The sequence below is a fragment of the Plectropomus leopardus genome, chromosome 1 (assembly GCF_008729295.1).
Source record: "Plectropomus leopardus isolate mb chromosome 1, YSFRI_Pleo_2.0, whole genome shotgun sequence".
Classification (NCBI taxonomy): Eukaryota; Metazoa; Chordata; class Actinopteri; order Perciformes; family Serranidae; genus Plectropomus; species Plectropomus leopardus.
The window spans coordinates 26,791,687-26,819,272 of NC_056463.1; the positions used below are offsets into that span (position 1 = coordinate 26,791,687).

Here is a 27,586-nt window from a genome sequence, read left to right on the forward strand (position 1 = left end):
AGTCCTGAAGTGAGCTCAACGTAACCAGGAAGAATTTTACCTGTGTAATACACGAGCAGATATCTAATAATCTCATTGAAACTTTCCATCAAGGTTCTCCTTAATCATGTATCTTCTCTTTTGAAGTGGGGTTTCTCTACAGTCATTTTTTTTTTTATTGACAGCAACTCCATTGACTTTCCAGCAGCTCTCAGCCTCACTGCCTCTCCTGAGGCTGTGTGTGGTGTCAGAGTGAAAGCCACTGTCATATGATAAGGTTGTATTGTGCTGCGCTGTGCTGTTTTCCATTGCAAGGCCAAAGGGCATTGCTTTGGGTCAGGAACTATGTGCTTTTAAGCACAAATGAAAAAAAAAATCTCTGAAGGCTACAAGTGTCTAAATTTAAGTCCAACTTCAATCACATTTAGTTGTACCTTTTTATAAAAGGCATTTTCTGTTATACTTTAAACAGAAATGCTAATCCAGGGTGAACCAAAGAAAGCAGATGAACTAATTACCACACCTGTGTTAGCCCAGTTTGGCCCCAGCGTCTAAACGAGGCTACCAACATACTCTGGCCAAATATTTAATATGTTCCCTGGTCCAGAGCTCCTCTAGGATTGGCCTGATTCACTTGTGGGCTGTTCTATTATTGGATTAGAGGCCGTGTTACTGTAACAGGGCCTGGGCATTCCCAGCAGGCACTGCTCTGCCTCATCGATCTATTGAACAATAGCTACATGTTCCAGTGCTCAGTCTCATTTTCCTTTTATCTTATGAGCCTTTTTCCGACTCTTTGGATGGCCTTTTTTCGCCAAAAGAAATCAGATTTTGTGCGCAAAACATATCCTGCTTTCTCCTGAATCTTTTGTGTTTGCCATGTGCTGCCACTGTCTTCCTCTGGTGTGATGTCTGAATTTACTGCATCTGTGTTAAAGCTCATTTCTCGTAGTCACTGACCCAAACGCTACAATGCTGAACATAAATGATACCGTTGACATCTGTCAACACTCGCCCTCTTGGATGTCTATTTTCCAGCTTCAGTGTGGGGCTACAGCCTCATCCTGAAACAAGGGAATAGGTTTGTAAGGACTTTTTACCACACAGGTAACCTGCTCAGTCACACAATCATGTAAAATGGTTGAAACTTTGAAAATGACACATCCAGATTACCTTTACATCTGCTCCAGGCCACTCTGTTGTTGAGTAGTAGTTACAGTATCAGCTTCCCTAGTGGCCTCACCTCCACAATGTCCTTGGCAGCAGGTAGATGTACATCTTCAGCGTGTTCTTTTGTTGTGGGATCAATATGATACACGGCTAAAAGCACCTTCAGGGCTCGGTGGCTTGTATGCAATGCTTCTCATAATCACTGGCTATGCTTTCTGTTTATTGTAGGCGAACTTGGTGCCATCTTTACATGTGCTAGATTCCAGCTGAACTGTGATTTGGGGCTTTGCATCAAGTTTTTTTTCCTTTTCAGAAACATGTGAAAGTTAACTGTGACATGAAAATGATAGTTTGACAAAATATGACTAAGAGTCTGCATCCATGCTGGTGGCTCTGTGAGGCTGCTCTAAGGCACAGTCGTGCTTTGAGCTAAATACTAATGTCACCATGTAACCATGCTCACAGTGACAATGCTACCATATTTATGTATATTGTTAATCATTTTCACTGAGGAAGTTTAGCAAGTTGGCGTGCTAACTGGCAGACGTGTCTTTTTAGGTGGTGGTCTATAGAGTGCCTCAGGGATGATCTTTTTCTGTAGGCCAACCAAGGAGCTAACGCTATGCTGGTTCCTTCATCAAAAAGCCTGTGGGATTTTTGCGTTGGATTTTGGATCATTGCAAAAATGAATCCCATCTGGTAAACAAACATTTATGATACCTGCTCATTTTGTTCAGCAGGATAATCTTCACAAATGAACACCGCTTTCAGGATTTTTTTTAAGTCTAAATGCAGTCGCCTGAAGTAAAAAGCTATTGTGAAGCTTAAAGGAACTACACTATGGTTGCATCGCCACTGCTACGAGGCTGTGAAACTGTGTTCGGCACGCCTCAATTTGATGCTAATTTATTTCTGGGTTTTAGGACTCATTACTGGGGGTCTCTATGGAGGAAATGCTTTTTGTGCTTCAGGGGATTTCTCCACTGTAATATCGTATGGCCTGACAGCAAGGCTGAGCAGCTTTCTTGGGGGCCTGGGTGACCACAAATGTGCTAATTATGCTAATGGTACAAGCATGTGCCAGTTTTTGTTTTTTATAAAATAATAACATCTACTTCATGGCAATGCTAAAGGGAACATCTTTTTTTATTTGCTCTGGCTAATCAACTGTTCCCACCTGTCCCATTCTGGCAGATTTCCACCCTACCTGTCCTGGGTCAGACCAGTCACAAGTGTTTATCTACTATGGGGCATGTTTCAGATGACGACTGACAACTTGCCAGGCCTTTGCATTTTGCGAGAAATTTGTGAAGGCTCACGCATCCTTATGCTGAGGACATTACGGTGAGGATAAACCTAGCTTTGTAAAGAAACAATGAGCCATTTTCAAAAACAACCAAGATGTAAGCAGCTGACTTGGAACTTCCTGTTGAAGTACTAATTATCAAATTCTGATGGCAGAAATAGCAACACTCATTTACAGACATAAAGATGTGACACCATCACAGCTCATCTCTACATGCTGTGTATGTTTACATGTGTCTGTTGCTCAGTGCTTCGTCACCTGTTCCATTACTATGACTGGTTGAAGGTCTATCCAATTGCATTCAGAGGCATTTTCATCTATAGCTGTCAGTAACGCCCCTTGGAAATTGAAAATGAGGTTCCAGACAAACTCAGACTTGCTATTTAATCAGATGGTGTCAGACTGATCAATGTCTGCACAAAGACTTTCAATCCATTCAATAGTCGTTGAAATATTTCAGTCTGGGCCAAAATGCTGGACTGACAGACAGACGAATGTTGCTGTCCATAGAGCCATGCTGCTAACACAGCTAAAAATGATTAGCTCAAGCCCCCTTGGTTTATCTCAAGCTTTCACATGCACACATATTTCCTGAAAATCCCTATTTAATTAACAAAAGTCCAGTCCACTATGATATAATTGGCCCTGAATGGGCTTCTGCAGCCAGTGGTGTAAACCACATGAAAAATGTTGCTTACAGCAGAGTGGTACTGTTGAATATTCTTTGTTATGTGAGCCCTGCAGTAGATCAAAGGCGTGTAGGTGTAACTGGTGCAGCTGGGTTTAAAGTCAGGAGGGGGAGAGATGCTTTGTGCTTATGTATTACAGTGTGGGAGTGCACAGCGTATTAATGATTATGGATTTGCGTGTCCTCTGTCTGTGTGTTATTTTTACATGCATTGGTGGTCGAGTAGGTCCAGTGTGCGTGGCCAGTTGATCCTTTTTTCTCTTATTGAAGGCTTTGTCTTTGTTTAATTTGTGAATAAAATGGCATTGATTTCTTAAAACTGATGACAGCCAAAGGTTCTTGATGTTGTGAAGAGTATCTCTGCTCCTCTCTTATTTGGCATTGATAGTCAGGAAAAAAGCTGAGAGGTAGAGGAGTAAAGGAGACATTGAAAGCTGCAGACTGACAGCAACCTGGTGCAGCAGGTGGATGGGGTCTTGCAGTCAGATACGACAGACAGGTAAATAAAGCATGAAGGCAAACAGATGGGCCTGCATCCAGATGGATTTACCAGCATGGAGAGAGAGATAGAGACAAGAGTGATGGAGTAGGTTGCTGTAGGTGATACTGCACTGCTGTAGTCATCTCTGAAAATGCAGCTTTTTTTTTTTTTTTTTTTTTTACACCTCTCATCTAGTATTTCTGCCTGTTTTATCTGTTCCTTGCTGTGCACAATTGTAAAGTTAAATGCTAAAACATTGTGCTTCTGGATTTGCATCTGTAATCTTATCAAGTCATTAGCCTTAATTGGCCTGAATAGGCTGTTATAGCACATACAATGCCAAATCCGGGATTGGATTACTGGTTTGGATATGATTTAAAATTTGAGTATCACTAACAATATTCCCTTTAAATGTATTAGTAGCCATGCTAGTGACACAGTGGTTCTGACTGATATGTTTCAACAACTAGTGGTTGGTGTGCCATAAAGTTTGGTTCAGACATTCATTGTTTTCTTCATAAAAATCCTACACAGACATTTTTGATGGATCATGTTGTCAGGGTTCAACGTAAAGAAAAAAACAGTAATCTACTTACCCAAAGACAATTTTTACTTGTCTGTATGCTGGATTTACTAATACAACGTTGCATTTTACTTGCCCTGGACAAGTCAGGCAATCCTCATAGTTGAGCCCTGATTGTGCCTGATAGTGAAGATTGTTCTTCTCTGTTAACATGATCCTAAGAGACACTGTTTGGTAAAAAGTCACTGTCTATAAAGTTGGTTTATATATACACATATGCACGCATAATTGTGATCACCATCTGCACTGTTTTTTTTTAACAAAAACATTTAACTTTTAAATGGAGAGAGCTGTCTGTTAAATTGCATTAGGTCTATCCATGATATTTATGAAGGTGAGTTTGTTACTGCTGCTTTATGCACACTGAAGCCATATTCCCCTGCTGGATTTGGTAGCAGCCTAATGAGTTGGTTGTGCTCAAGTGTTTTGGGGGCTTTACAATCACATTTGATCTCAGCAAATCCTTTCTCATCGCAGTGAAGGGAAAATGTATGATGGGATGCTTTTGTGGTAATCCAGCTTTGACGGAGACTCTGCTTTGTGAGGATGAAGGAGAGATTTACCTCCATTTTTTAAATTGGCTTTATTAGAGTGTCACGCTCACAATCATGCTCATAATTTGTTTTGTGAAGCGTGATTGTATTTAATAAATTTAAAAGTTTGATGTTAAACAAGTTAAAGATTCAAGTTTTCAGCTGTGTTTGTTTGGGAAACAAATAAGTCTTTATTGTAAATGTGTTGTTTCTGTGCAGTGAAAGAAAAAATATGATTCACATCAGGACAACATGGTTAAAGGAAGGATAAATAAACCATAGTGTGTGACATAACCAAAAATGATGGGTGCATGTTATAATGAAGCAGACACACTGAAACTTAAAATTTCAACAACAGTGTGGGTGATGAATGTCGTTTAGACAAAAGAAAATGTTTAGTTATGGTTAGGAAAAGATTTTGGCATAAAATACATGATTTTGGTGGCACTATCCCTGCTGGAAAAACAGGGACGGGTTGCTACAAAATACCCACGTTTAGAGCCCATCAGCAGCTGGAAACGCAGCAATGACCTGATAAATCACAACTAGTTTTGTTTGTAGTTGGTCATAAACAGTGGTCAGCAGCTTGTAATCCGTCTCACTTATAGGTGACACGCCATCCATCCACCCCTCTAGCTCCCAATGACAAAAACAGCTGATATACTACATCACTTTAGAAACGCTGATGTGACATTTATGAAATGTATGTGCAAATGTAATGTATTTGCAACATCTAGCGTCAAATACTGAGCTCTTAAAGATCCAAAAAACTCACGCCAACACCAAAAAGTTGTCTACGTCGTTAAACCCTTCAGTATCTGTAATGCTAGCCTTCTGATGCTAGCAGAAAGCCTTGTTATTGTGTGCGTGAGGCAGGCAGACTTTGACCAACTGTGTCCTGCGTGTGGAGCTCACACTCACAGCAGTAGTCCCCAATATGGGAGACTGAGGGACTGCAGGGGTATAGAGAGAGAGAGAGAGAGAGAGAGACAGAGAAACAGAGAGAACGGAAAGTCATGGGAATAGTGTTACTATGGGCCGGTACCAGAAATCAAAGAAGGGGTGTAGCCTTTCAAAATAAAACAGCTTTGTCTTTCTTTGCCTGCAATATAAATCAGTGGCCTTTCTTTCTTCTAAATATGATAAGACATTTTCATTATTTCATGGCATGTTGTTACCTGGAGTCACCTAACGCTAGCTATATCCTAAAATTACATTACAGTTATTTCGAAACACCACTGCACAATATCTAAGGCAGATTTATAGTACATGTTGCATAATAAATTCATTACTCTACTACAAAAGATTCATCACTTGACATGATTAAGTCTGTTTGCACAACCTGCATATTTCATGGTCGTGTGGACAGGAAACTGGCAACCACTTGTGCTTCAAGCAACAGCGATGTAGTGACGTGACTGCAATGGAACCAGGGCGGGGGAACATTCATTAAGCTTCAGCACTGTAGACCTGCTGGTTTCACATCAAAAATACAATTACAGTGAAATTGAAAGGCACTTCAGGGTGCAGTGGATTGCAGCAGAGTTAAAAATATTGAACCATGATGTGGCATAATGTTGAAATCCAAAGTGATTTCTGTGTTTGTAGTTACACTGCCATAAATAAGCTTTCTCTGTACTCTGTAGTCCTGCTGAGTCTGCTGGTGGTTCCACTGATAACCATTTCATCATATTATTGGTTTATCATCTTCTTTCCTCATTGCTTCTTCTTATCTCTTTACTTCTTCCTTCTGCTTGTCTGCTCATTCTTCAGACTTGTAGAGGCTGTTTGCTGCAGCGATTACAGTCTAAAAGAGGAATATGACATTATTGCTGTGGTTTTAAACAGTCTGTTTGTGGAGGCGAACAAACACCACCCCAAAGGTAAGCGCCAGACCACTGAGGCTCCAGTCTGTTATCAAATCAAAACAGAAAAAGGGAATGAGTGAACCAGGTGGTGATGCTTCATGGATTCAGAGGGTGATACAAGATTTTTTGTTTTTATAAAATGTGTTTATATACTTGTAAATCACCCCCAGCTTCATCCGCATTTCTGCAAAGTCACTCTTGTTGCTTTCATTCACTAAAATAGCTCTTGAGCTGGTCTTTTGAGGGCATCACTAAGAGTTTTCTTCAGTCATCATCCTTCCTTTGTGAGAACGTGTCATTGTGACAGGTTAGGTTTAACAGCGTGGGATCACTAGAATAACAAGTCATTTCTTTTTTTAGGAAGGTGTTTGTTCTTAAAGCTCAGTCAGGCCAGAGCAGTGTGAGTTTTGCAAGAAAGCATTTGGCTTTGGTCCAACTGCTATCAACAGGAGGTTTGTGGAAGTGCATGACTGATTGAGATGGAGCCCAAAGCAATAACTGAGACAAATTAACAGGCTGCACTGAAGTACACCAATGAAGGCAGTTACAGAGCTCAAAACAATATTTTATTACTATAGAAAAAAAAATACACTGCTTCAGAGGCCACTTTGAAAGGCTGCCTAAAATGTTTGGTTTGTTAATAATATATTTAAATCAGCATGAACTTATTGTATAACCGTAGGTAATGTCTAGTTGTCCTGTTACCACAGTAGCTTCAGGATACTGCAGAGGAGTGTCAACATTTTATCCCAGACAAACACCTTTGCTCCTGTATGTGAACATATCTCACATAGGAACCAGATTCTGAACGTCTGAGTCAGGGTCAGAAGCTTGCATAGCAGATGAGGGGCCGTCTGTGTGCTTCAGCCATGGCCCCAACTGACCCCTCACCCTTGACCCCCTGGCACAGAAAAGCCCTCTGTTCCTTTTTATCCCAGACAGGAGGTGCTCTGTTTGTGGGGCCACAGCTTTCTCCTTCTTCTTCTTCCTGCATTTTATCTCTGTGAACCACAGCAGTGTCAAATCATATTTTTATTCATATTTTTATTTTTGGCCACTTGAGATCAGCAGACATAAGTTGTGAACACAGCATTGAAGTATAATTTTTAAGTTGATATGGTGAACTTCTTTGCTAACAGTTGCTTATCTACACATTCAGCTGTTACAGGACAGCAATATAATTTATTTGGAGTAGGCTTGGGTGGTATCATGGCATTACAATATGCTAAGCTGTGTATTGAAGTGCACAGCACACACCACCAGAGGTCAGCCTCTGGGAACATGCAGCTTAGCTGAGAAAGATGACGACTGTGAGTGGTGGGGATAATGTTATAGGATGGGTAAAAAAAAAAAAAAAGCCTCTGGCCTTGTTTGGGAATATTGGCATATAAATTTATCATCAAATATATTTTTTTTTGCATTTTCTATTTTTAAAAACATCATCGTCATTTAGTCTGCTGATGTGTCGATAAACACTGCGGCAGCAGGTGTGAAGAGGCCTCCAACAAAAAGGGCACTTAGCAGGGGCGACCTCCAGCTCACTTTGCAGAGTGTGTGCCCCATATAGGCTGAGGCCTCTACAGCGGCCCAGGTTTGGTACCAACCTGTTCCCCCTTGCTGTTATTCCCCCTCTCTCTCCTACATTTCTTATCTGTCTACAGCTGTCCTATCAATAAAGGTCAGAAAAAAAGCGTGCATTTTTCCCATCTGTTCATTATTCTGTGGGCCGTAAACCTAGCAAGACTTGTCTAAGTAGGTTAACTGCATATTAGAAACACAGCATTGTAGGCTAGATGACATGCTACAATAACTTCTGTCACCAGTAGTTCAGCCTTTACATTTTTTAACACAAGTAGTGTCATATACTGTATATCCCGATAAAATGTCTGGTATGAATGCATACAGAAAATAGATTATAGCACCCAAGCCTCATTCAGAGTCATGTTTCTGTCTGCTCTGTTTTTGGTCTCTATATACTCTGGCTCTTTTGCTGACAAATGCATGCCTGTTCACCTATTAGTGAGTTAATTTGGTGCACATTTGGGTAATAAGTCTCTGTAGGTTCATCACTACGTGTGACCCCTTTTACATTGTCACATTGTTTTAACATTGTCATTTGATACATTATTAAAAATACTGTCATTGTTTCTTTTAGCTATAGTTTCAATGCATGAAGCACAATTTTATTTTTCTGTTTCATGCAGTGAGACGCAGAAATTACATAACAATGAGCAGATGGAGTGACAGGCTGACAGACAGCTCAACATATAGCTTTTTTTTTTTTGAAACACAGTATGATATTTTTGTGGTTGACTTTATATGTGGTAAGAGACTATGGAGCATGGACCCTTACTGACTTCAACTTTGAAGATAAGATTCAGATTGCTTTGCTGCCTCTGCACATGTGAAAATGATGATGACGTGTTCAGACTCTTGTTGATGTTTTGGTCGCTGGCAAAGAAACAGATTTTAGAAGCACAATGTTTTAAGAAGTGGTTTGTTTTACACATCTTGTATGAAAATGATTGTTGAGAGTTGCCTCTTCAGCTCCAGTTGTTGTGGGCAGCTTTGTTGCTTTATTTGACCTTTAAATTTTCTTTGCTCAGGGAATTCAGTGTCTTTTCTTTGTCCCCAGCAGGGACCAGATGGCCGTTTTCAAAAAGTGATACATTTGTTGTCGTCTCTTTTTGGTTTATGAAGCATAACAATGGTTTCACTGTGCACAAATTAGCACTTTCTTCACATTCATAAAATTTCATTGTTTATGTGTGTGTGTGTGTGTGTGTGTGTGTGTGTGTGTGTGTGTGTGTGTGTGTGTATCATAACATCGTGCCTCACTACAAGAGACCGCAGATGTGCAAATAGGAATAAGGACTTTTTCTAATGGGAAAAATAAAAAAAGATGTTACCTGTTTTATCAAGCATAACAGCGACGCCACCATGGATAATTGAAACTTTGAGTATCTTCTAATTCCAAAATCAGATTTATCCCATTTGTAATAGAAATGTGTATCAGACTGGGTGTAAAGTGTTCACGCCCCCTCTATTAAAACAGGAAAGTCTCCTCCAACATCTGGCTCATTCATCACAGTCAATGAGTTTCATCACTGTGTTCAAGTTTTGGATCTCCTGGACTTGTGCCATGCAATAAACTCTGCTGCTCTGTCCTTCCCCTCTTGTTCCTCCTTGTTTTGCGCAGGTGTAGCTGCAGCCCCCGCCCACACCGCCTGCCAAGATGGTGGTGCTGTCGCTGAAGATCTGTGTTCGCCAGTGCAATGTTGTGAAGACGATGCAATTTGAGCCCTCCACAGCCGTCTATGATGCCTGCAGGATAATCAGAGAGAGGGTCCCTGAAGCTCAGACTGGACAGGGTGAGAATGATTAAAGGACATTGGATGGGGTTTAAACTGTAAAAGAAACAGAGAGGCAAAGGAATGATGCAAGAGGAGGAAGGCAGTGTGTGTGCTCAGGTTAGTCACTTTTCAATGCTAAAAATCAATGTGTTTGATGTTGTTATTCACATATCTGTGAACTTAACAATTAAATACAACAATTAAGGACTGTATCCAGCTCTATGTTAAATCTGATTTCTAGATTAATACTTCAGCTTGATTTAGGGGGGTTAGGATGTTCACACGCTCAAAAACTCATATAAAAGCACTTTTAATTGTCTTAAAGCTTTAAAAACAGTTAAATAGTATAAATAGTAACATTTGAGTCCTTGTGAAACAGATTTGTCATGACCTTCAGATTCCCATTTTCTTCTCTGTCTTGTGTAATGTGTATTATTGTTTGAGAAACCAATGCAGAGATCAGAATGCATGATATTTTTGATTATTTAGGTGACCACAGAGTCATACATTTTTAACATGACCTGACCAAGACCCATGATGTTGGACCCTGATCAACTTACCATCTTTCCAACTTTTCCACCTGACGGTGTCAACATTTTCATTTGTGTCAGCATTTATAATGGCTTGTGAGAAGGCAAACATAAACTGACATGCTTTTTCACGTGACGTTGAACTGGGTGTGTGAGATGCTCCTGCCATTTTTCCCCACTCTGGCACACTGCAGTGAGTCTGTCATGTTGGGGTCATGATGGAGCTGATGTGGAGGACAATGATCCCAACAAGGAGTAACTTCCATCACAAAAAGTCTCAAAAATGCTGATATTTCTCCTCACTTGTCCAGCTTCAGACTATGGTCTGTTTCTGTCTGATGAAGACCCCAGAAAAGGCATCTGGCTGGAATCTGGAAGAACGCTGGACTACTACATGCTCCGCAATGGGGTAAATATATCAAGCAGTTTAACACAACACACACATACAAGCACTCTCTATATCCTAAACAAATTTGCATTTATGTGCAGATTATGTGTAGTTGATATTTTACTAACCTCCGATTGCAAATGTTTAGTACAGCACAATTTGATAATATTGATATGAATAGATCATTGACAACGCGCTTTATGATGGAGAAAATATAAACAATTTAATTCATTTTAAAATACTTAATAATTAACAAGACCGTGTACAATGAAATGTATGCCTAGATCACACACAGCAGTATGAAAACACTGACTCAGATTGAGAGAATAAATTAGATAAAATTGGATATCAAGAAAAAAAATGGTCACATCAAAGGAAGCTTTTAAAAGTGACTTTAAAGAAGTGCCCCAGCCATCTGTAGATCCTCCGACAGTCTCTGATCCCTGCAGCCAAACGCCTGAGCGACTCTGGTTTGTCGTGTAGTGCTGCCTCTCAGTACATCTGTGGGTTTGGTTTTGCAGCTCTAAATGGTTTCTCCACCTCACATCCACCAAAGGCAACCCAGGTAGAAGGCATGACTGTGACCAATTATTCTGAACCAAATCTCTCCTCATTGTTGTGATTGGAAGGGGAGCGGTGGGCTGTGATAGGCAGCCGTTAAATAAGGTTTTCTGGCCTATATTCTCCCCTCTCTCCACGCAACCTGGATGCATTTGATCATTTTCTCAGCGGGGACTTTCTTGGCCCCTGTCTCTCTGTCTTCTCTCTTACATTTAATTTCCTGCATTCCTCTTTCCTCTCTTTCACTTTTTTCCTCTGTTCTTTTCTCTTCGTCTTTTGTCTTTGAGCAGGACATCCTTGAATACAAGAAGAAGCAGAGGCCCCAGAAAATCAAAATGTTGGACGGAGCCGTTAAAACCATCATGGTGGACGACTCCAAAACAGTGGGAGAGCTGCTTGTGACTATATGCAGTAGAATAGGTACAAAGTTTTATTTTACTAGCCCTTTTTCTCAATTGCTTTTGAGGTGTGCTGTACAGGTTTCACATTTTCAAACTATTAACTTGCCCTTTTTATTAACTCTTAACAGACATATGCATTAAAATTCAGGGTTATGAAGTGTTAAAACATTCTTTGAATGTATGCAGATTGACCAGTCTATCAATGAGTAATAAATATAATGTAAATACACTAAATGAACAGTTTCAATTGCTTTTGTTATTCAAAACACACTCAAAACTGAATGTTGAAAACAGATAATTATAAAGCATTAGGTGACCTGTTATGCTTTCCTTTTATTTTCTTTCGTGTAATTAATGTTATAGTGTCAGATGTTCATATTAAACATGACAAGTAACATGAAAGTATTGCCTGTGAACAAAAACCTTTAAGCTGCAGACTGTCCTTAATATCCGTTTTGAATTTTTTTTTTTTTTTTTTTCTTTTACTTTGACTACAAGCTGATGTTAGCTCTTGATGGCTTTCTTTATATGGTCATCTGCTCCAGGCATGCTCCTGCAAGTATTTACATTACACAGCCTACACTGCTAAATGCTAACTTCAGGGAAACAGACAGTATGAGAAAAATAAAGTGTTTTTGAGCACTAATCATGATCTAAAAGAAACCCAAAATACAAGCATAAACCTGAAAATGAGCATAATAGATCCTTTTTAAAAGAGAAATCCTTCTAAATGCATTTGTTAAAGTTAAAATCTTTATTCTTTCCTCTCTTTTAATCCTAGGCATCACAAACTATGAGGAATACTCTCTGATCCAGGAGACAGTGGAGGAGAAAAAGGACGACGGGATGGGCACACTGAAGAAAGACAGGACACTGCTGCGAGATGAGAGAAAAATGGAGAAGCTGAAAGCCAAACTGCACACAGACGACGACTGTGAGTTCAGTAAAAAAAGGGTTTGTGTGATCATAATAGCCAGCCTTATGGATTAGATGTATAATTTATTTTTGTAACAATATTACTGAATTAATTGCTGTTTTAAAAGTTGATCCCCACAATTCTACACAGTACAACATACATGGAAGTAAAAGTGAATTTTAAATAATATACAAGATTTGTGATTTAATACACCTTTAGATTTGTTTATGATTGCTATTGATTTTGATATTTTACCTTTTATATACTCAGTATATTGTCTCCTTGTTAATTTATCGTCTATCACTACCCCGAGGAATTTAATCTCAAAAACTCTTTCAATTTTATCATCACTGATCTTTAATTCAATATTCCCACTTATTTCCTTTCTATTTCTAAAAAACATAAATTTAGTTTTCGTTATATTGAGAGACAATTTATTAACATCAAACCAACATCAAGTCTGTAAGATTACAGATTTCATTAATATAAAGTATAAATAGTTTTGGACCAATCACCCAACCCTGCGGTACTCCACAAGTGACCTCCCTAAATCCTGACACAGTGTCATTAATTTGCACACATTGTTTTTTATTTTCCAAATAGCTTTTCAATCAAAAATGAGCTATGCCTCTTATTCCACACTTGTCAAGCTTTTTAAGTAATTTGTGATGTTCAATAGTATCAAAATCCTTATGTAAATCTATAGAAAATGTATTATTCTCAACTGCTTCTGTTATTTTCTCGATCATTTCCATTACTGCATAAGTTGTAGTACTTCACATTCATACATTAAAAAACGGTTTTAAGTCTTAATTATAGTGAAAAAACATTTGTTCAAACAAACTAAACCTTTTTTTTTATTCCTTTAAGCATCATTCTGACTGATAATGATAATTCTGTAATACTGTGATACCATGAAACCCCAGTATTTTCCGAGACAGGTATTGTGCCGTGAAAATCTCATACCGTTGCAGCCCTAGTGAAAACACATTTGACCTGACCTCACCTTATGATGCGCTCAGCCCAGATACGACATTATCAACACCAGTGAATCCAGGGTTCCCAGTAGCTCAGTTGGTAGAGCAGGTGCCCCATTAATAGAGGCTATGTCCGAGCCGAGGGGCCGCGGGATCCATTCCAACCTCGGCCTTTAACTGCGTGTGTACCTTTATGCTTAAGCTGTCCTATCAAATAAAGGCAAAAAGGCCAAAAAATAATCTTAAAAAAAGAAAAGAAAAACACCAGTAAGTCCCACATTGAGCCCTGTGCCAAAGTAGACAAAAAAAACTGAAAGCATTGGGCATTTTTGACAGCAAAGGTTGAAGAAAATAGTTCCCTTCGTCAACCTACAGAAATCTGTAGATCCTGACTGGAGCTACTGGAGTGTAGTATGACAGTTCCACTCATTAGACATGATTTGGGAAAGCATACACGTCCACACATAACATTACACCTTTCACAGTATAAAGTTTTTTAACCTGTCTTACTTTTCAGAGAGTTGGCTGTCATAGTAAACTAGAAAAGCAAACAGACAGAGAGAGAGTGAAGGACTAATGGAAATGGCTTGTAGTTGATATTCATGTAATCAAACTAAAGTATTGCTTAAATTGACAGATCCTACACACGGTGTATCAATCACACACAAACCTACAATTATTATTTTATCTCTGATTGCTTTTACATTTTTTCTTTCTCTGTACTTAAATGATATTCATATCTTGATTTTTGTTTTTTTAAAATGATCCCTGTGCTGTGTTTTGTGTTATCAGTGAACTGGCTGGACCACAGCAGAACGTTCAGAGAGCAGGGGGTGGACGAGAGCGAGACCCTTCTGCTCAGACGCAAGTTCTTCTACTCTGACCAGAACGTGGACTCCAGGGACCCTGTCCAACTCAACCTGCTCTATGTGCAGGTCTGACCCTCACTCTTTTTACCATCAGAGGATAAACAATACCATCCACTTCTACTGCATCGCCTGATGGTGACAAGTAGCTACCAAAATGTGCAGTGACAGATAACTTTTGGATACATTATAAAGAACTGTGTGTTTCTTGTAAAACATTTTTAATCTTTAATCCTGATTAGGATTACTTGATCATAGATTTTTTGACTTGAAGCTATGATATAAGGCTTCTTTAGTTATTCCCGATAACTGATTTATTGGTTTTATTATTTATTTATTTATTTAATGAATGGTTTTATTTGTATTTTAGGCTCGAGATGACATCCTAAATGGTTCTCACCCGGTATCATTTGACAAGGCCTGTGAGTTTGGAGGCATTCAGGCCCAGATCCAGTTTGGACCTCACATAGAACACAAACACAAACCTGGATTCTTGGAGTAAGCATCTACCCCACAGGAGGATTTCTCAGTGTTGTTGATTCCTATTCAATAATTTTGCATTTTAAAGAAACTATGCCTTTTTTACTCAGATTTTTGACCAAATATTAACTGTGGAATTCATTTGATTTGAATAAAGTTAACTAAAATTCTTAGAGATCCACCTTTTGTTGATCCAGCTTTGGGAGTTTATGGAATTGATATTTCCTTATGGTTTAAGGCTGTAGAAGATAAACTGAGTTCACGTTTTGTTTTTGTATGAACTTCAACTTCTTCTGTTTTTTGTTTTTTTCTTAGCCTGAAGGAGTTTCTACCCAAAGAATACATAAAGCAGAGAGGAGCGGAGAAGAAGATATTTCAGGTGTGGTCATCTTTTCCTTTTATAAAATGAAGATATTGAATTTTTTTGACTCATCTGACAGTTTTGCACTCATTGATCAGTTGCTGAAAACATGTATGATCCAACCTGCAGGATCACAAAAACTGTGGGGAAATGACAGAAATTGAAGCAAAGGTGAAATATGTCAAACTGGCACGGTCTTTGCGGACATACGGTGTCTCCTTCTTCCTGGTCAAGGTAAGCTGTAACACATACATTAATCTTTGTCACTTCACAAAAATACCGTTTTTTTAAGGAGTCCCACTATGCCCGTTTATTCAATAAAAAGACGATCTACACACAAAAAGTGAAATATCCAGCCTCAAGAAAATGTAGTCAGAGCCTTTTATCTCTCCTGAGTGTGAAATCTATTCTTTGGTCTTGGTGTTAACTGGATAAAGAGGCTGAGGGCAGTACAGAGCAGGTGGGGAAATTGTCTGTGTCCACCTTTTAAAGCTTTTCATGTCATCTGAACTAAGAGGAACAATGCCCTAAAATGTGTGAGAAGGGCATTTCTTTCATAAAACATTATGTTTTGACGGTCCAGTGTGTAGGATTTAGGGGAATATATTGGCATAAATTGAATGTAATATAATTAGTATGAAAACCATTGTATTTTCGTTACCTTGGAACGAGCCGTTTTTATCTACATAGAAAATGGATCCTCTTCCACATAGGCCGCCGTGTTGTGCTGCCACATTTCTACAGTCACCCACAACACACCAATGATGCAGTGAGGTGTTAACCAATCATATGTTTGCAGAGCGTTGCTTTCTGTTGTGTTCAGCCCACCAGCTTTCACTGGTGGGCTGAAGAATAAGTCTACGTGCGCTTGAGCAATACCATGGCCAAGATGTAGCTTTGTCGCTTGTAGTGTGAACAGATAAGACCTTCAGCAGCGGCGCAGATTCGATTCTGACCTGGGGCCTTTTGCTGCGTGTCATCCCCCTCTCTCTCTCTACCCCCGTTCTTGTCTATCTTTGGCTGTACTATTTAATTAAGAGGAAAAAATAATCATTTTTAAAACAGAAAACAATAGCAACTTAAAACCAACCATTTAGCGGAGCTTTTTTGATGGACCACCAAACCATTCATTTACAGAAGCATTTTCTCTACAAACACAGAAACAGACAAAAGTACACAAAGGAAGGAACACTTGGGTATTTACATGCCACATATACATCTTTTACATATTCTCTCTCATTCACTAACACGCACATACAAATGCACCTCGTCTGCTGGGAGTTGTTCAGCATGCTCCGGAAAGGAAACCAAACGTTGTCTGTGCAGCCGAGTGTGCCACTGAAGATTATTTCAGAGCGAGTGGGGAGCAAGTGGAGTGAATGAGGGAAACTAGACTTCGCACAGGCAAACCTGGGATACTTACCCTACCAAATAAGTCCAACTGCCAGAAAGATGTCTGCTGAAATGAGCAATTTGCTGAATTTTTTTTTTTTAACCTCACATCATGTCGCCATGAGGACATACTGCATAAAGTCATGGGAAGCTCACTGTCTGCATCGATAAATTGCTTTCCGGTTGTCACCTGTTCTGACTTCATCGCCAAGCTCTCGTAGAAAATGAGATCATTTCTGGTAATTGCTTAGGAAAAAAAGTCACTGGTGCTGACTCTCTGCCAGACAGTTCCTGGCTTTTCATCAGTAGCTTTCAGCACCAGAGGATAAGGGTAGAGATGAAGTATAAAAAAACACAAACTCTCTATTAGATCGGAGCTCACCTCATCAAATCATCATTTGCAGTAGCTCACACATTACACAGTGCTGCGAGTCCACACTGTTCCTCGCCTTTTATTCCTCATAAGCGTTAAACACACAAATCTTAAACTGTGTCTAACCTCCCGGCCTTGGATCCGTGTTCTCCTTGATCAGCTTGACATCTTCTCCGCTCACCTTTGTCATTTCTGTCATCCTCGAGTGTAATCCAGTGGAGCAGAAACATCTTAAAAATAACCCTGGAAAAAATGCAGCCTATAGTCCCTAACCCATAACCCCTGGAGGCCCCAGCAGGTTTACAGGCCCTCCAGGACTTTTACACAACTCACCTCTTTGCCCTCACGTCACAGCCCATCACAGTCCGTCCATCTGCTCGCCGACTGCAGCTCCTGAAGAAACGCTCTCTCTGTCCATGCAAGGAAAAAGAAAGACAAGTCAGCTGTTTTGTGGGCTCAGAGAGCGACTGGAGTATGACATTAGTGGCTTAGTGAATACAAGGCGGAGGTTGAGAGTTTTTGACAGACAGATAAAGACATGATTAAAACATAATGCTTTAATTAGTAACTGAAAAAAGTTTTTTTTTTTTTTTAACTGGTTAGACAGATGAATACCCATCTTGGCAGATCAGTGTGACGGCAAAATTAGAGTTTCAAGCTGGCAGGCCTCTGAATTTAAATTTTGTTTCTTGAACTGTTAATCTGCCTTTTCTCTAAATGCCTTTTATTCAAGTAATACCCTCAGCAGGCAGGCAAATATGAAAATGAAAGATGATGAATTGTTCACCGAAGGGAATAAAATTGACATTTAAAATGGTTTGTTTGCATGGCGGGGGCTGGTGTCTTGTTGGTTTGTTTATTCTCCTTTAATTTATACAGAGTGGTCCAATAGAGGGGAGGCCCTGCTGCAAGTGTCCTGCATACATTAGCAAATAAAAAGGAGATATTACATTATGCTATAATACATATAGAGATAAGAAAAACTGACATTAAAACTTCAGACACAAAGCTTCAGTTGAAAATAGTGAATGTAAGGGAGCATTGCATTGTCACCAGCAGTCAAACTGAGAGTAGCTGTACCACTATGGTGAGTAATGATGGTCCTATCACTAATGCAGGCAGTGTTATGAGCACCAATTGCATCAGACCGTCGCCAGAAGAAGTATGCAGGATTATGATAAGTGATAGTGACGGTTAAAAGGATAAAAAAAGACATCAAAACAGTAATAAATAATGAAATACAAAGTGTGGATTAAATGTTTATGCAAACCTAAAATGTCATTTAAAGAAGGTCAAATGAGGAAAAAGAAATAAGGCTTAATCCATCTGATGGAGCAAAGTGTGTACTTGCTTTATTGCCTACTTAATTAAGAGAGAACCTTTAACAACAGTAAAACTATATCAAAACAAACTCGTTTACAAACTTTCACACAATTCATGCAGTATAATCCAAGTCTCATTTATCCATTGGTATGCTCAGTACTTCTCAAGCACATGAATTTTAGGCTGAAATGGTATTTAAACTGAACTGAGGTAAACTTACCTATGCTCTCTTCAAAGCCAGACTATATTGACAAAAACAGTATTAAACACTCACTCGCTGAACTCTCAGGAGCTGCTGGTCTACCACTGCCTAGATATATCTGTTATTGTGTGACTTTGGTGTTTAAAAGGGTTAGTTTGGATTAATCAAAGTCACACAATAACACAAACAAGCTGGGGCAGTGGTAGGCCAGAGGCTCCTTTGCTCAGCCAGATATGACTATTTTTGTCTATGGAGTCTGTCTTTGAAGAGACAATAGATTAGATTCACTGAGAGTTCAATTTTAAATAGTAAGGTGTTACTAAAAACATCTACAAAAAAAAAAAACGTGTTTAGGAAGTATAGAGCATACGACTAGATAAGGGAGACTTGGATTTTACTGCACGAGTTATGTCAGTGTACGTAAACAGATGTTTTGGTATAGTTTTACTGTTGTTAAACACAAACTTACTTCAAATAATCAAGAGTTCCCTTGTGTGTTTGGATTCTTTGTTCACCAGAGGCATGTGTGAAAAAGTTAATTTATGCAGTATTTATGCAGCATTCTTTATGTGCAGACGTGTTGAAAGATAAAAAAACACACCAGTTCTTCTTATGTACAGTAAGGAGGGCAGATCTCTTCCAACTAAGTGCAAAGGGCATCTCACTTTTGTTCAAGTGTACTAGAGCTTTGCTTAACTCTATTTCTAATTTCAGACCACTGTGATCTAAAATTGTGACTGAAAATAATACCCATGGTCCAGCACTGATGAGATATACAATCAACTAGATGCTGCCTGACTGTACGAGAAAAACTATCACAATACGAACCAAAGCTCGAGATAATAGGATGACACCTGTTCAGTGTTGGCACTTACTTTAACGCCACTTTTTCTCTCGTCGTCCACCATTGCCAGATGATGTGTTGTCAGTATTTTCATCCAACAGTAGTTGCAAAATTATGTAACTTAGATTTTAAAAGTTTAGAAGGATTAAATCTGCCATGTTTTGCAGGAAAAGATGAAGAGTAAGAACAAGCTGGTGCCACGGCTCCTGGGGATCACCAAAGAGTCTGTGATGAGAGTGGATGAAAAGACCAAAGATGTGGTTCAGGAGTGGCCGCTCACCACTGTGAAGAGGTGGGCAGCGTCACCCAAGAGCTTCACTCTGGTAAGACACACATGCAGAGAACATACAGTATATCTGAGTGGACGGTGATCCAGTCTTACACCAGGATTTATCACAGAGGCATCGTGACATTTTTATGCCTCCACGCTAGTGATAGCCGAGGCCAGCTGCATTATGTTTTCAGGTTATCCGTCTGTGACATTCTCATAAATGTGATATCACAAGAATACCTTGAGGGACTCGCCTTAAATTTGGCGCAAACCTCCACTTGGACTCAACAATGAATTGATTAGATTTAGGTGGCAATAGGTCAAAGGTAAAGGTCACTATGTGTCTCATTCTTGTGAACATGATATCTCAAGAACATCTTGAGGGAATTTCTTCAAATTTGGCACAAACATTGACCTGCACTCAGCGATTAACTGATTAGATTTTGGTGGTTAAGGTTAAGGTCACTGTGACCTTGCATCTGTGTCTTTGTTGGTGCTGTGTTTTCTCAAGAGCACCTAGAGGGAATATCTTCAAAATTTGGCACAGATGTCCACTTTTGACTGAAAAATGAACAGATTCGAAATCTGGTGGTCAAAGGTCAAGGTCACTGTGACCTCACAAAACATGTTTTTGATCAAAACTCAAAAATGCATAAGCTTACTATGGCAAAATGTCATGCAGATGTCTAACAGGATATAGTAATAGCGCAATGTAATTTATGTCCAAAAGGTCAGAGATCAGTTTCACCAGCATTTGCAAAGGTTTTGGTACTGCTGACTTTTTTCTTTCAGCCTTTCTATCTTTCAGCATGTATATTCCTGGTTGTAAATCAGAAGGACATGCTCACAGTAAACCCAACTGTGCTCTGCAGTGGCCATAAAACAATCACTGTAGTGCTCAGTCTGCCTGTCCTTTCATTCCCTTGTGCACTTCAGTTATTGAACAGACTCTTTTGTCTTCCCTGTCAATATCCCTCCTTTGTGTCAGCACCCAGAGTCAATGAGCAACATGGATTTAATCTTGCAAATCTGGTAGATGTACTGTCTCTATTAAATTAACACTCTCTCTCCTGCTGTTAATTCAGCAGTGTTTTGTGGTTCGGGTTTTTGTGACACTGGGATTCGAAATGGTTTCAAAGGAGTGATTTGTCCTTCACACGCTGAAGGAGTTTTTGATCTGTTGGTGACAGGATGGGGTCACTATGACACCCCATTGAGTTGTGATGAAAGTGTTACCATATGATGTGTATAGATCTGTACTTAAGATTTTTTATTTCTGCTGGGTTTCCTACATGAAATCTTCTCCGAGATGCTTCTTTGGTTAATCTGACTCTCTGCATGTTGGAGCAGTTTTATGGCACCCAACAAAATGTGTAGTTTTTATCTGACACTAGCTGGCTCCGTGGCTTCACATTAATCCTCGCAGTAAATCCTCCGCCTGTGTGAAGTACAAGCACTACAGTGGTTACTTTCCTTACAGCCCAGGGTAAAATACATGTCTAAGATTGGACTGTGTGTGTGTGTGTGTGTGTGTGTGTAGGACTTTGGGGAGTACCAGGAGAGCTACTACTCGGTGCAGACCACTGAAGGGGAACAGATCTCTCAGCTCATTGCCGGTTACATCGACATCATCCTCAAAAAGGTGAGGCATATTTCTCTGGAGACACAGATGAATCATAACAAATCGATACGTTCTCAGATCTGTTGATGCTTGAGAAGTTCAAGCTTCTGTGTTGTAGAGCTGCCATTAAATAAAAAGCAGGAAGGGACAGCTGGGCTCATGTGGTACAAGTACATTGTAACTTGACTCTTCATTCTTCCTCCCTCAGTTGAGAAAGTTGACACAAATATGTAATTTCATTGCCTAATGCCTTCAGAATACTGAAAAGATATTTTTGCACACTTTTGCTTTTTTTGGCCTATTTTATATGACATTTTAGTGTAAATGTCCTTCATCTGGTGTATCCAGAGCCTTAAAATAGAATTTAATATGTGTCAGTTTGAGACCAATGTCCCTCACTGAATGACTTGATGAATTTGGGCTGAGGTTTTCTTTAAGTGGCACTTAATCCGACATTTAAGTTCCAGGCTGCTTTAAAAAAAAATCACTATGGTCCTTTTTGAAACTAATTTTGTACTAATAAATTTGGTGCATTTTTTTTCTCTGCTGCAGAAGCAAAGCAAGGATCGCTTTGGACTGGAAGGTGATGAGGAGTCGACGATGCTTGAGGAATCCGTGTCCCCGAAAAAGTATGTGAATTAGTAACTTATAACTAGTAGAAGTGCTTTGACTTTTTTCAGCCATGTAGGCAGCATGACTCAGAGGATATGAGTCGGTGGACTCTTGGATGGATTGCCATGAAATATGGTGCAAAGATTTGTGTTCTGAACTGGAATAACTCAATCTGTCCAATGTTTTGGTTCATGGCCGGCAAAACTTGACATTTTTATCAAGCCTAAGCTGTACTTCGTGTTTAGTGCTAAATATTAAATGTTATGCATGCATGCTAAGCTGGGATAAAAGATGTTATAACTGCAAAACATTAGCATTTTAGCAGTGTCATGTCAAGTGGGTTGTCACGCTAACGTTAGCATTTAGTTCAAAGCAACACTGTGCTGAGGCGCAGCCTCAGTAAGGGCCAGCAGGGCTTCTTGTTACTCTGAGACAAAAAAAATGCTGTAAAACACCGTATACTTGCATGGAGAAAGCTAGGGCTTGAAATTAACTTTTTTACTCAACTATCCCTTATTCTACTTTCACCTGTCCTAAATTCAACAACAAATGACCCAAATTGATGGTTTTATTTTTATTCTACATAATTATATAAACTATTTATAATAATGTGAGTTAACTCAACTCACTGCATTGACTGACTCTGGTCCACCATTGAAGTTTTAGTAGTTGTTCTCTGCACTTATATCTAAATAAATTAAAAAAAAAAAAAAAAAAGAAATCCCCATAGCATAGGTGTTTGGCCACAATCAGTTTTCATTTTTCTTTTAGTCATTGGTTGAGTTACTGTTTCTTGTTTATTTCTTACTGTACCGCACATAGGTCTATTTTGTGTCTAAGCGCCTGTGTGATGTAGATACATTTTTTGGAATTTAAACACATAACAATTTAAACGATATATATTCATTGGGACATGAATGTAAGAATTTCATTTATACTGATTGATATTTTTAATGTCCCAGAATTGTCCCAGACACTGTATTCATGTGTCTCAGGTGCTATTTCCATTGTCCCCGGGGACAACGGATCAGCCTTAATTTCAAGCACTGGCTAAAGCTTTATAAAAATAAGAAAACTGGAAATAACTCGAACGGACAACCATCTTGTGGTTGTATTAATTAATCTTTACAGTGTCATTCCCATATGATTGTCCTATATTCCAGCACAAACTGAGGTATAATGATGGTTTGTACAGGAGCTCAAAGCAGCACGCAAAGTTATTGCATATTATTTGCTCAAAACACAATATCAGACTGGGTCCTTTTTCAATTTCCTTCTCACCACCGCCCTTGACTACAGCTCACACATCCATCTTCCAGGACCTCATTTCACCACATGAACACCTCCTCAGCTCGACTTTATCCTGAGAGATAATCATTATGTGAGGAAATTTTGCGGCACTGGACAAGCAAAGGCCTTATCTGAACATTTCCTGATTAGATGTGTATTACTTCATTTATCCACAGTGGACTTGCCATGCGTAACTGAAGGCCCTTTTTTTCCTGTTCAGCCTCAATTGATATTGCTTTCCTGCTTTAAAAGGGGGAGAGGATTTGCTGCAATTGTTATTGTATTTTCCTCTCCTTTTTCTTTTTATCTGGGCGTGCACGCAAGGCCGAAGGCAGAAGTCTTTAATACTGCAAACACATAGCAAGCCAAACTCTGGAAGGCCTTATCTGAGGAAAAACAAAACAAAGCTTTGTCTTCCACAAGTACACAGTGGGAAGACTCTGCAGTGTCGGCCTGCTTTGTGTTAGTGGCCCACTGTCACAAACCAACACAACCACATTTCTTGGTGTAAAATCTCCTCTCTGAACACACTCACACACAGTAAAGAACTAGAAACTTGCATGTGTTTTGCCATTGTTTCAGCTTGTCTTGGATATATGAATACAACGCTGCTGTGTTTTGCACTTTTCTTTGTCTTCTGCTCCATTAGCAGGCTGTTTGGCTGATGATGTCTTTGTGTTTGCATCTGTATATCATGTTTCTGTGTGCATGTTGGAGTAGCCTATGCATTTGCTCTGGTTTTTAGTTAGATGTTGGATAGGTTATTTATTGATCTTGTTTTGCTTTTAATGACTATTTTTTTATATCAGATGAGTGAAATGAGTCTTGAAGAAACAAAACTAGCTTTAAAAAGACAAGAGGACTTCAAGCATTTATCTATTTGTGGGTCAGCGCGTTAGTTAGTATCACCCTGGTTTCCATGGGATTTTTCCATTGGATTTTGGGTTGCTGCAGGAAATGATAAATAAACATGTATGATACCCACATGTTTTATTCAGAAAGATAATCTTCACTAATGAACACAACTTTGGGGATTTTTGAAGCCTAAGTGTAGGCTCACTCATCTCATGTAGCCACTTGTTAGCAACTGCCCTATAAGACAAGTTAAAGCTTCAAAGTTTGCAAGTGGGGTATCTACCGACATATTTTATGTTGTGGAACAAAACGTGAAAGTCTCATTAGCTTGTGTTAACCACAGACCTTATTAAAGGCTTCTAATGAAAACCCATTCAAAAACCCTTTGTCTTTGAGGCGAGGAAACAGGAGGTGCTGAAATGCTCACAGATTTCTGGGTTTTAAGACTCCTTACTGGGGTTCCCCATTGGGTTTTTTTCCTTGAAGGGTATAATAGCTTAGTACTTGGATGACATACACCAATGTAAATTTCATATTTAGAATCTTCACCATATGTCTTTCGTTACATCACCATACAAATATGCAGCTACTTTGCATCCAGACAGCCATTTCATTTTCCTACTTGGAGATCTTGTTCTGGTCTGTTTTCTACATCTGGTGAGGCATTTTTTAATCTTAATGCTCTGCCATGATTGACACAGCTTTCTTTAACGCTCTGAGATGAGTAATTTGAGTGGCTTAGAGGATAATAATTAATCACCACTCCCCCTGATTTATTTTTCACCTCACTCCCTTTGATGATAAATGCCAGTGTGTGTATATGAATAAAATTAGCAGGTGTGCTTTGTAAAGCTCTCATTCTCTGCGCTGGTCACTGCACAATTTAAATGGATCCCTGTGACTCCTCAGGCTTTATCAACCAAGCATACATTACTGAGATTTTCTCAGCTTGAGTTGAAAACTTCAATGACGGTGTGATCTGAATCTAAAATTTGCCAGATTCACTCTCTGAAAGACATTCCTGAATTGTTTTCATGCTGAGTGTATCTTCTGCTTAAACTTGACAGAACTTCATTTGAAAAACACAATGTTGCTCTTACTTCCTGTTTGTGTGCCTGCAGGTCAACCATCCTTCAGCAGCAGTTTAATCGTGTGGGCCGGGTGGAGCATGGCTCAGTGGCGCTGCCAGGGGTGATCCGCTCCGGCTCCATTGGCACAGAGTCCCTCAGCATGGGCACCATGCCATCTGCTCAACAGCAGATCACAATGGGTCAGATGCACCGTGGACACATGCCACCGCTTGTAAGAACAGTAAAATGGATCTCAGTGTGATGTTTGTGTAGTTTCCATTCAGTGATGAAGTCCTGTTAGAGGTGCCATTCGTAAAATTCGCCAATCAAAGACCTTTTGTAAGGTTTCTTTAAGCATCCCTATAGACTGCATTCTGTGAGAAATTCACCTGTTTGTCTTCTTTTATGTGTAGAGTTCAGCACAACAGGCTCTGATGGGAACCATCAACACCAGTATGCAGGCTGTACAGAAGGCCCAGATTGACCTGGGGGAGGTCGACAACCTGCCGCCGCTAGGACAGGACATGGTACTGTACAATGCACATACAGTTAATATGAAACCCTCACATACTCTGTACGCATATTATGGTAATATATCACTTCCAATGCAGTAAAACAGCCATCAAACAAAATCATAGTGATACTAAGAGATAAATAATAGTGCTGTATGCAGAATAACAGTCACGTTAAGGTGCATTTTATGCATGCAAAGTTTGACTTATGCTGTCCCCCTGTGTGTACATAGGCATCCAAGGTGTGGGTTCAGAACAAGATGGATGAATCAAAACATGAGATCCACTCCCAGGTCGACGCCATCACCGCAGGAACAGCCTCTGTTGTCAACCTCACAGCTGGTCAGTGGCGCTGGCATGACTAAGCAGATTGTGTTCTGTTTGTCTGCTACCAAATAGAAATTAAAAAATCAATGCAAATGTCTTGATAGCTGAGCAAGGTTGCATTATATGTTGTTGTATAGACTTTTTAAGCCTTTTAGGAATGCTTAATGAAACCAGCGATAGTGTTAAGTCGAGCCCGCAGTTTTATGAGCACATTTTAGGGGGTTTTCTGCTGAGTTAAAATTATCTGGCCAATTAGTGACTTCAAAGCAGATAATTTCCATGAGTCTGGTGTTCATTAACATCATTGTAGAGCCTGTATGAAGTCTAATAGTTCTCCTACTTCCTGCTGTGGCTTGATGAATATGGACTGGTGAAGTTGTCTTTTGGCTCAGTGCCATTCTGAACCATGCCAAGTTGAATTTTTTCCCCTTGGATAAAATGAACTTTATTTTATGCAGTCTCTAACCTCAGTTAAAACAAAATATTTTGGTCTCTTGGTTGAATTTTTGGCTGTTTACAAGAGTCGGTGAATCTTAAAAAGACGCACCAGAGAACAGTGGCATTTTTTCTCTGTTTGTGCCCGGATAAGCTTTGGTTTATTCACTTCTCCGGGACTCTATTTATCTGATGGCCTTTATTATTCTGTCTTCTGTCCCTATACTTAGGTGATCCAACTGACACAGACTACACGGCCGTGGGCTGCGCCATCACCACCATCTCCTCCAACCTGACAGAAATGTCAAAGGGTGTGAAGCTGCTGGCTGCACTGATGGAGGACGACGTGGGTGGAGGTAATGACCTGATGAGGGCCGCCAGGACACTAGCAGGGGCCGTGTCTGACCTGCTGAAGGCTGTAGAACCAGCCTCTGGAGAGGTAAGCAAAGGAAACCCCACACCCACAAAATATCATACTGTATGTATTGTAAAAACAGTGTTTAAAAAAACCCAAACTGTAGATTTAGTATTGTACTGTAACATTCCTCCATTCATTCTGCTTTTGAAACCAGCTTTTTGTGATATTCTTCCCTTCCCTCCATCCCCTCTGTTTATCTATCTTGCATGTTGAAGATGGCAAATGCACTGTTTTAATGTTAAAGTTCAACATGGCAAATAAACTCTGATGGACAAAATGGGAGATATTAGTGTAAAAACTGAAATGTAAAGCCCAAACCAAGTGGAGAGTGAGGGCACATGGATAGAGACGGTAGATAAGAAGAGACAGAAAATGGAGAATTAGGTGTGAAAGTGAAGCCTGACGCTGGATTTGAGCCCATGCAAGCAAGCAAACTTTCCACCATTTGTGTTTCTTGACATGCCAGATTTTGTGTGTGTATTTGGTTGTCTACACAGTGATTTTTTTCTGTCCAAATTGACAACCGAAAAAGTTAATCAAATTTGCCACGGAGCAGCTCTACTCTGAGACAATGTATGATCTGTATGTTATACAGATGCT

At 39.6% G+C, this 27,586-nt stretch overlaps 1 protein-coding gene across 2 annotated transcripts in view; it reads left to right on the plus strand.

Moving 5' to 3' along the window:
* Positions 1-27,586, plus strand: part of tln2a (talin 2a) — a 108,493-nt gene that overhangs the window by 38,154 nt on the left and 42,753 nt on the right. For both annotated transcript variants that reach the window (XM_042510228.1, XM_042510314.1), the window contains exons 3-17: positions 9,808-9,979; positions 10,803-10,900; positions 11,731-11,860; positions 12,623-12,775; positions 14,527-14,669; positions 14,971-15,098; positions 15,396-15,459; positions 15,571-15,675; positions 19,743-19,898; positions 21,387-21,488; positions 22,020-22,096; positions 25,346-25,526; positions 25,708-25,821; positions 26,040-26,148; positions 26,799-27,007. In XM_042510228.1, the coding sequence (XP_042366162.1) occupies positions 9,844-9,979; positions 10,803-10,900; positions 11,731-11,860; positions 12,623-12,775; positions 14,527-14,669; positions 14,971-15,098; positions 15,396-15,459; positions 15,571-15,675; positions 19,743-19,898; positions 21,387-21,488; positions 22,020-22,096; positions 25,346-25,526; positions 25,708-25,821; positions 26,040-26,148; positions 26,799-27,007 (1,905 nt within the window). In that variant the 5' untranslated portion in view covers positions 9,808-9,843. The remainder of the gene's footprint in view (positions 1-9,807; positions 9,980-10,802; positions 10,901-11,730; positions 11,861-12,622; positions 12,776-14,526; positions 14,670-14,970; positions 15,099-15,395; positions 15,460-15,570; positions 15,676-19,742; positions 19,899-21,386; positions 21,489-22,019; positions 22,097-25,345; positions 25,527-25,707; positions 25,822-26,039; positions 26,149-26,798; positions 27,008-27,586) is intronic.